General features: G+C 36.9%; 1 protein-coding gene across 2 annotated transcripts in view; it reads right to left on the reverse strand.

Moving 5' to 3' along the window:
• The window catches only part of LOC108974273 (E3 ubiquitin-protein ligase hyd), a 90624-nt gene that overhangs the window by 51972 nt on the left and 27861 nt on the right, over positions 1-10791 (reverse strand). For both annotated transcript variants that reach the window (XM_018941981.1, XM_018941979.1), the window contains exon 10: positions 4494-4969. In XM_018941981.1, the coding sequence (XP_018797526.1) occupies positions 4494-4969 (476 nt within the window). The remainder of the gene's footprint in view (positions 1-4493; positions 4970-10791) is intronic.

The following is a 10791-nucleotide window of genomic DNA, read 5'->3' on the forward strand; positions in this document are numbered from 1 at the left end:
TGTAACCCTGCATCAGCTGTTTAAAATACAACTCTGCATCAGCCGTCGTTTGGGGATATTAGAACAGAACAAAAATACTTTTTTATATGACACTGCTGAATGAGCGCAACAAAGATGTATGACAAATGTTCACGCATATAAGTATGTATGACGTGTTGATTTTGCAGAACAATGTTTATAGTTTTATCGGGTGACATATTTACAAGTGTACTCATATTCATATGTATTATGTTGCTAGGTTTGTGTATGCATTATACGGCAATGTTACACACATACAAATATGTATGTTTATTACATTAATGCGCGCAGATATAGTGTATTGATAAATGATAAAATAACTATTTGAATTTCTGAATGCATATATACAGTTGTCCGCAAAATAATAAGAGTGTAAAAATGTGTTCAGCTGCATAACTGTTTTAAATCACATCTAAATGACGGGGTACAATAACGGTACACTTAACGGGATGCAAGCATTAAAATACGAAACACATTTTTATTGTGAAAATCGTTATTCCACTACTGCATTTCCAATTCTCGGAGACACATGTTATTGCTTGCCACAGAATAATATTAGTGTTAGATATTTCGTTTGCAAAAAAGTCATTAACATAAAAAATATACACAAAATTAGAAAAGTAAGTACATTTCCACAATCTAGCAGCTATTTTAGTTAGTTATTGTTTTATTTAATCATTGGGTTTTTCTCCAGTGGGTAAAGGAACACATTGTACGGAGAAAAAGCGGGAAATGATTAAAATTTTGAGTAAACTGGGGAAGATGTATAAACAGATCCAAGAAATCATGAAATAGAAAAACCAATGAAACTCGTGGACGACAGCGCAAAACATCCACTGCAGACGATCGGAATATTGTACGCTACCGCAAACTTAATCCCTTTGCATCAGCCAGGAAGATCCGTGACGAATTAAATTATTTGCCAGAAGTCCACGAAAAGTACCGCTACTCAAAAAGAAASACGTGGAAGCTCGCATTCAATTTGCAAAAGAGCATGGCTCCTGGCCCGTGGCTAAATGGCGAAATATATTGTGGTCAGACGAATCCAAAGATGATTTATTTGTTAGTACAGGTTCTAGAAACTTTGTCCGGCGTCCTCCAAACTCAGAAAATAATCAACGGTTTACAACAAAAACCGTTAAACATGGCGAAGCTAAAATCATGGTATGGGGTTGTTTTTCATAAAGCGGTGTTGGTGCAATACACTTAATTGAAGGAATCATGGATCAAAAGGGCATATGTGAAAATATTAGATGAGGTAATGTTACCATATACCTCATATATGCCATTGATATAGGTATATCAACAGAATAATGACCCTAAACATACCAGCAAGTGCGCAAAAGACTGGTTTAGGGCCAACGGGGTTGAGGTTATGCAGTGGCCTGCTCAGTCTCCTGACCTCAACCCTGTGGACCGATATTAAGAAAAGAGTAGCTGAAGAGAAACCAACTAATTAGAGAGATGGCATGTAGTGAAAGAGACTTGGAAAGCAATACCTACCAAACGTTGCCAGGATCTTGTAGATTCCATGCCTCGGAGATGTGATGCTGTGTTAAGAAATCGAGGTTATTCAACGAAGTATTAATTATTTTTTTATCCTTGGAAACTTTGGATGCATTATAAGTTAAAATTTTAGAATAGTCTCTTGTTATATAAAATACTTCTCTTTTTTTGTGGACTAGTTTTTTAATTTATTTGATATAGACTTCGATATAAAACTTTGTTTATGTTTAATTTAAATATATGAAATGTGGAAGTATTAATAGATCTTTAGTTAATTACATTCTTCAAAAATTTTGAAAAAAAAAACTCTTTTGTTAAAGAAAATTTGAGAAATTGTTTGTCTCATGTGGTCACTCCTATTTTTTTTGTGAACAACTGTACATACGCATCTGCATCTGCACGTGTAAATATATAAGCATATGTTGTAATAAACTTAATCTCGATTAGTAACAATTTTAATATAAAATATTAGGAAATACATAAAAACAAAATAAAAATATTAAATRTCCAAATTGCATGCAAATATACATTGGCGTTAAATGATGAAAGGTAGGATTTATATAAATTGATTTGTAGAATATTAGTATTTTATGATGATATAAGGCTCTCAAAAAAGTCTTGCCGTATTTTTTATTGAATTTTCAATTGTTCATAAAATATTTTTTGATGACTCATGCCCAGCTCTTGACCGATGCTACGGCTGCTACTATGCCGGCCTCTTTCGACCAATTCAGCGATTTTATCGYAATTTTCGACGACAGGCCTTCCGGAGCGTGGCGCACCTTCGACCACCTCTACCCCAGAACAAAAACGTTGAAACCATCGTTGTGCGGTGGAAATGGAAACTACGAAAATACCGGAAGACTTTTTTGACAACCTTATATATTATGTACAATATATTATCAATCACAAGAAATACTCAAAGAGTGGATCTCATTTGCAGATTGTTAATAAATATTACTTTGAAATTATATATTATATAATTAACACATATATTAAAGCTTCTCTATTGTTTCACATTCTCTGGCTTCGCTCAAATTATAGTCGACACAATCGGTTCACTGGGTGTACTATTCGCAACACCATCATCTAACTTGAAACCCAGCATTCATTATTGGATAATATTCGACCGAATAGACCACGCAGTGAAGAAAATAAAGCAGCCGCAGCTGAGAGTGTAACCGAAGACCGTGTTTAGTTGATTCGGTGCCATTCGAAGCAACTCGGACTAACGAATCGAACGACTTGGCGCATTTTACGTCGAGATCTTAAATTGAAAACGTACAATACAGCTTAAGCGACATCGCCTTGCTCTTTGGTCTCTTGAAAAGTTCGCATTTACGTCGAGATCTTAAATTGAAAACGTACAATACAGCTTAAGCGACATCGCCTTGCTCTTTGGTCTCTTGAAAAGTTCCAAGAAGATCCGACGTTTTCGAGCCAAATTTTGTTCAGCGATGAGCTCAATGGGTATGTAAACAAGCAAAATTGCTGCATTTGGAACAAAGCGCAACTTGAAGAGATTAAAGAGTTCTTATTTTAACCAGAAAAAACACCGCTTTGGTGTCGTTGGTGGGCAAGTGAAATTATCGGTCCATATTTCTTCAAAAATGATGTCAGTTAGTACGTAATCATCAATGGCGACCTTTATCGCGCCATGTTAACCGACTATTTGATGCCTGAAATTGAAGATCGTGATATTGGTGCTATTTGGTTACATCAAGACGGACTAGGTAAGAAAGCAATGCTGTGTCAGTTTGATCAAAAGGGTGATATACCATGAGCTTCTAAAACCTGGGGAAATTGTTAAGACTAATCGCTACAGACAATAAATGATCAAAAGAAAAGCGACCAGGGGGCCTATTCTGTAATTCGATTTGAAAAAAATTTAATCGAATTCGGATTTTTTAACTCTGTAACTCGATTTTCTGATTTTCAAGCTAATTTTCGAATAAAATATTCGTTAGCTTTTGAGTTGTAGAAAGCCAAAACGAAAATTGTACGTATTTATTCTGGCACAGGGTGGTGCAACTTTCGCATAATTATAAAGTAGATCCGAATTTCGAATAGAATACCTTTAGGGATACATAACAGGGCCACAGAATGGCCATGGTTACATGACAATGCACCTGCACACAAAGCAAAATTGGTTCAAAATACACCCGCCTTATCCATCACACTTGGCCCCTTCAAATTACCATTTATTTTCATCGATGGTACACGCATTGGCTGAACTGCATTTCGATTCCAATTAGCTTTTTTTTTTTTGGAAAAAATGGGTATTTCGCAACCATACCATTGGAACAACGCAAACCAGTAATTTCTGAGTGGTTCATAACTACTTGTTTGGCGGTTATCTTTCAAGAAATCAAGAAATCCCCCCGACGACAATGCTACTACATTTTTGAGTCCTAAAACCATCGATTTGATGAGTTGTCCTCCGTACAGTCATGACTTGGCACCGGATGACTTCTTTTTATTCTTGATAAATATAAATATAAATCTTGAAATTTCAAAAAGCGTTATAAATGAACTTAATCAAGCGGGATTGACGTGATCTTGCCGCTCTGCCAAATTTCGGGAAGATATCTGATCAAATATATAAAGTAAAATAAATATGTAGGTAAAATAAATGGCGATTCCGCCAAATGAACTTTTATGAAAAAAGGTATGCAAAATTTCAGACAATATCTTAAAAACGTAGGGACACAAACAAAGCATGGCTAAATCAATTCAGCTCTTCACGCTGATCATTTATATATTAACTGAGTGACATAATAACGTCGTAAACGTACATTCCATACAACAAGAAAGGAGGAAGATATCTATCAGGCATTGTCAATTTCCTCACGTTGAGTTTGATATACTAGAAAAAAAACAGTTCAACAAAAAGTCCAAATAAATATTCGAGATATTTGTTCATTGTATGCATAATATTTAAAATCTATATATAAATGGTTAAAGCTTACTTGTAATTGAATTGCTTCTTCCATTTGTGTTTTATATGTAGGCTTTTCAATTTCAGTTGTAAGTTGATAAGTAAAATTATTAAGCAGATCTGATATTTGCCGGATGACAATACCGAATGCACGAGCCAAGTTGCTTGCGGTTGTTGCCATAGTCTGATGCTCTTGGGGTGGAACAGCTACATTAGAACTTGTCGGAACAGTAGAGCGACGTAATGCCATGGGGTCAATAAAAACTAAGTTTGATCCAGCTGGTACACGAACAGAAGAGCGAGAAATATCTCTATTTCTTATCGCCCATTGCATAGATTGTGGAGCTAAATCATTACGGGTACTATTACTTGTATTTCGACGTTCCAATTGCTGATCTCCGAAATTAAATTCATCTGATTGTTCGTCTGTTTCGCCATCCTCAGAAGCTTCCTCCTCTTGCGGCGAAGAATCGCCAGATTCATCTTCAAGAAAAAGGACCCCAATATCTGCAAGTGCAAAATCTTTTAATGCTTAAAAAACGAAAACAGGTATCGTATTAAGATAACAAATTCAAATAAAGTGATAAGGACAAGATTGCATCACGAAACAACAGAACCTAAAGAGGTAACATAGAAAAACTGTCAAATGTCAAAATTTACGGAAACGAGAATTTTGATTTATATTATTTTATCATGAAAAAATTTTGGCTTTAAATAATAAAGGGTTATATGAAATTAAAGTTAAAACTTCTGAAATGTGTATAAAGCAGGAACACAAATATCAGTTATTGCATAATTTTTGACTAAATCATTATTATCATTATGAAGGAAGGAAATAATAGGAGTGATAATATGAAAAATGTGTTTGGCTGCAAAACTTTTTTAAATCACACATAAATGACGAGGTACGGTAACGGTCAGGGACAGATGTAGAGTTGAATTTTGGGGAGAGCATTGAAATACAAAACCCTTTTTATTGTGATAATCGCTATTCTACTTCTGGCTTGTTAGTTCTCGGAGACAGTTGTTATTGCTTGCCACAGAATAATAGGAGTGTTAGATATTACGTTTTCAAAATAGTCTTTAACATAAAAAATATTTACAAAATTAGAAAAGTAATTGTAGTTTCAAAGCTTAGCAGCATTTTTAATTAGTTTTTATTTTATTTAATCATTGGGGAAACGATAAAAAATTGAGAAAAGTAGGAAAGTAGGAGATCCAATAAATCAAAAAATGCTCTTATCAAATGGTAGTAAATGCTTTAAATTATAGAAATAAAAATGGAAGTCGTGAACAAAAATCCACTGCAGACGGTCGCAATATAGTACGATACTGCAAAACTAATCCTTTTGCATCAGCAAGGAGCATAGCTTATGGCCTGTGTCCAAATAGCGAACTATATTGCATTGGCAACCCTTCTCGTGCTCAGCTGTGAATTTTTTTGCTCTGTCGAATTTGTCTAATTTATATTCAAAACTTTATTGTGAAAATATCTGGATTAATTGATCTTTTAAGGTAAGTATCAGTGTTATATTGTGCTATTGAAGCTATTGAATTTACTTTAATCCTGTGTTGGCTAATTTAAATTTATTGCGCCGAGTATTCTCAATTTGTTTTTGTTGCTACATTTTAAATAGTTCAATTGTTAGTGTTAATTTATATTGCTTAAGATCGCAAGATCTCAAGCCTTAAAACTCTTTTGCCTTTTATGACTTAAATATTCCTATTTCCGCTCGTTCGTGGATTGCGCCCTTCGCGTCGCTTAGACGGGAGGAGGGTAATCGTTGGGTATTATTATTATTAGAAAATATTGTTGTCAGAAGAATCTAAAATTGAGTTTATTTATAAACCATACGCCAATCGGCTTTATACATCCAATAGTTAGTGAAATATACAAAATTAAGTACAAAAAAAAAAAAAAAAAAAATGATATAGAGATAGAATATGGAAAGTGTTATATATAAACAATCGGTTTAATGTCGGTAATGAGTTTGTGGTAGATAAACATTTTTGGTGTGCGAGATGAAGGCTTGATATGTTTCTCCGTAAAAATCAAGGTCTGCGTGTAGTGAGTTTACGAGATTAGCAGTCCTATTATATGGTCCGTGGTATACGTAGTTTCGTTGAGTCTTTGTTGTTTTTAACAGTCTGTTATGCTTGAGCGAGAGGCTAGTAGGAGCAAGCTCAATACTGCTGAGTGCTTCCGAAAAGTCAATCAGACCGTTGACAATTTTGTAGAAAAATGCCGCATCAGAAACCTTCCGACGTGATGTTAAGCTGTTGAGTCTGAAACGGGAGCGGATGTCCTCAGTGGAGAGTCCCTGCATCCTTAACGATTGATGGAACAACAATGTCTTGCAGAATTTGTTTTGTATTCTCTCAACTATGATGATGAATGTATCAGTATATGGAGACCAGATTACACAGCCATACTCTAGTATTTTCAGTACAAGTGAGCGGTATAGACTGACCAGAGAATTTGGGTTGTTGAAATCCCTTCCCGCTCTGATGATGAGTCCTAGCATTTTAAAAGATTGCAGTTATTTTGTTAATATGCTCTGCAAATGTGAGTTTGTTATCTATTATAATTCCTAGATCCTTGATTTCGGTTAATTCCTGTAGATACTCGTTCTTGAGTTTGTAGTTGGTGACAATGTTGTTGTGAGACCGTGAGAAGGATACGACAGCGCACTTTTTAGTATTGAAATCGAGATTATTTTTAAGGCACCAGGTTGTCAGGCAGTCGATATCTTGTTGTAGTTCTATGACATCGGAATCGTTAGAAATAATTCTGAATATTTTCAAATCATCGGCATATAGCAGATATTCAGACTGTATATTGTTTACAATGTCATTAACAAAAATATTAAAGAGTAGTGGTCCAAAATGCGATCCCTGAGGAACTCCAGATGTGACCTCATATTCTCTAGACAGATATCCGTCAACCCTGACTTATAGAAACTTGTCAGTTAAATATGAATTAAGTAAAYTATGTGCGGTGCCATTGACGCTATAGTTATTCAGCTTTCAAACGGCGCTGCAACACAAACAAGTTATGTGAGTAGAGGRTTTCGTCCTCTCTCCGCTTCAATGGGTTGTAACGCTGAACGAAATACTACTCCAACTAAACGGCGGAGGAGTGAAAGCAGTAGCGTATGCTGACGATATAGTGTTGTTGGTATCAGGCATATTTCCTTCAACAGTCAGGGAGATTATGGAAAGAGCACTTCGAAGGTTAAACCTATGGGCTAAAAACAATGGACTAAGAGTTAAATTGAACAAAACAGAACTAATGCTATTCACAAGCAGAACCAAAATACCTCAGTTTCAACTTCYGGTACTAAACGGTACAACACTCACTCTATCCCCCGCAGCTAAATGCTTGGGTGTGGAGATTGACACCAAACCGTCCTAGAAAATGAATATAGAAGAAAGAATAAATAAAGCATACATGGTCTACTATACTTGTAGCAGAATCGTCAAGAATTGGTATGGTGGCCAGCGCTAAACAAACAATACAACATTAAAAAATTAAATGGAATACAAAGAGCAGCATGTGCGGGTGTTACTGGTGTAATCAGGTCATGTCCGACTGATGCGCTCAATTTGATCCTGCATCAACTACCAATGTACATTTTTATTCACAAAACAGCAGCTATTGCGGCGATCAGAATAAAAAAATCAGCAGAACTACGGACATAGTGTAATCCTATACAAGCTCACCATTAATGAATCAGACTACATTCTCCCAAAGCTAGCCTTCAATAGACACTTCCAGGTAAAGATACCAGGAGAAGAGGTTCAATAGTAGAGGAGGATACCATCTCAGTCTATACCGATGGGTCCAAAATGGACTGCGGAGTAGGCACGGGGGTATTTTCCGCTGATCTAGGCACATCTCTCTCTATACGTCTACCGAACTCGGCTAGCATCTTCCAAGCAGAAGTACTAGGCATAGAAAAAGACTGCGAAGTTCTATTAAAAGCATACGGCAATGTACATAAAGCAACTATATTTACGGATAGCCAGGCGGCGCTCCTGGCCTTGTCTTCACCTATGACAAATTCCAGCGTAGTTCACAACTGCAAGAGAGCACTAAGCTCAATAAAAACCAAGCTCCAACTAAACTTGATCTGGGTTCCCGGCCACAGGAACATTTTCGGTAACGAAAAAGCAGACGAGTTGGCAAAGGCAGGAGCTTTCCTCAACGAATCCGAGGCGGAGCTAATACCAAGCCCGATAGGATCGCTTAAAGGAGAAATCAATAGACAATTTCAACATGTTTCAAATAACAGGTGGAAAAACATTATGACAGGAAAAGAACCAACGACTTATTAAATAGGTCAAGAAAAAGTATTTATAGATTAACAGCTACCACAACAGGGCATTGACCATTTGGGGAACATGTATTCAAAATGGGTATGTCCTACAACATCTGCCGGGCTGCGGCGTAGCAGGGAACAAGGAAACAATCTTCCACTTTCTCTGCGAATGCCCAACTCTAGCACAGATCCGACACAAAACAATTGGAATCCATCAAGCACCAAACCTTGAATGGATTTCCACTAAAACCATATCGGACATAAGTAACCCATAACCATATGGCACATTAGGTGGTAATTGAGCCCGTTAGGGCTGCACTCCTACCTACCTACCTACTTATCAATTAACGCAGAAACGAGGTAAAGGTGCAAATTGGAGCGTGTTTGCTGAAATAAAACAAAGCGATGGAAGTACATTGGAAAGGTTTGTTCACTGTCGAAAATGCAAGCATTTGTTGAAGTTTAATGGCGAAAAAACGAGTAATTTGATGCGTAACAAATGCTTCGCTAACACTTCTGGACAGGAAGTGATTATAAGAAATGTAAGCCAAGAAGACAAGGAATGCGTTTCAATGTCTGTTCACAATAGATATTAGAAGATTGCCGCCCTTTTATTACCGTTGAAAGATCTGGGTTTAAAATATTAGCAGAATTTTTTATTAAAATTGGATCGAAATACAGTAAAAATGGTAATATACATGACCTTATTCCAAATGCAACTGCTATGTATCTCGCGGATGACATATAAAATGGCTGAAGAGAAGAAAAACAAAATTAAATCGTGAATCGTAGAAAATTAAACAACAAAAATATGCAATCGTATTAAAAAGTAATTTTGTGCAATACCTCAATCTAAGGATATATTTCGGAGCTACATACTTATAGTATATATCTTTGGAGTTAAATTTTATGTATCGAAAATCTCTCTCTCATAATTGTGAGCAGTAATCACACATGTATTCATTTCGTGAATAATTTGTTTGCTTCATACTCAAATTTTCGCAAGTGGCTTAAAGTTTTGTTTAACTCATTCACAGCAGATCACTGCTTCGGATCGAAAAACCACCAACCAGATCGATAATGTTGTGATAGACGGAAGACACGTTTCCAGTGTTTTAGACATCGACTCTGACCCATTTTTTGTTGCAGCCAAGATTCGGACCCGCCTCTGTGCAGCAAAAATCACAATAGACAGCCGCACGCTTTTCTACCCGGCTGGCACTAGTGCTCTCTGAGAGCACTCGTCAACAACTTGGTATAAGAGAATTGTGAGACGACATTTCAAACTCCAAAAACCGAAACCATCGGTGAATACGAAGGGCTTGATAAGCTGGCCGAGAGGGGTAATGCTCCAAAACTCTACGAAAAAATGCTGCGGCTTACAAAAAGTTTCAAGACCGGAGCATACTCTTGTAGAACCCCCAAAGGTGATCTAGTCACCGATGCCCAGAGCATACTTAAATTATAGAAGGAATACTTCCCCAGCCTGCTGAATGGCAGTGAACGCACAACGCCAGAAGAAGGCGAACCCGATTCCCCAATCGACGACGATGAAACAGACGTTCCATTGAACGACCATGAGAAAGTTCGAATAGCAATTACCCACCTGAAGAACAACAAAGCCGATGGATTGCCGGCCGAGCTATTCAAACAAGGCGGCGAAGAACTGATAAGGAGCATGCATCAGCTTCTTTGTAAAATATGGTCGGACAAAGCATGCCCAACGATTGGAATTTCAGTGTGCTATGCCCAATCCACAAAAAAAGGAGACCCCACAATCTGCGCCAACTGCCGTGAGAGTAGCCTCTTCAACATTGCATATAAGGTTCTATCGAGCGGATTGTGTTAAAGATTAAAGCCCACCGTCAACAAACTGAGTGTGGCTTTAAACCTGAAAAATCAACCAGATATTCACCATGCGCCAAATATTGGAAAAGACCTGTGAAAGGAGAATCGACACACACCACCTCTTCATTGATTTCAAAGCTGCTTTCGACAGCACGAAAA

This window comes from Bactrocera latifrons, unplaced genomic scaffold (assembly GCF_001853355.1).
Source record: "Bactrocera latifrons isolate USDA-ARS-PBARC rearing strain unplaced genomic scaffold, ASM185335v1 scaffold_540, whole genome shotgun sequence".
NCBI lineage: Eukaryota > Metazoa > Arthropoda > Insecta > Diptera > Tephritidae > Bactrocera > Bactrocera latifrons.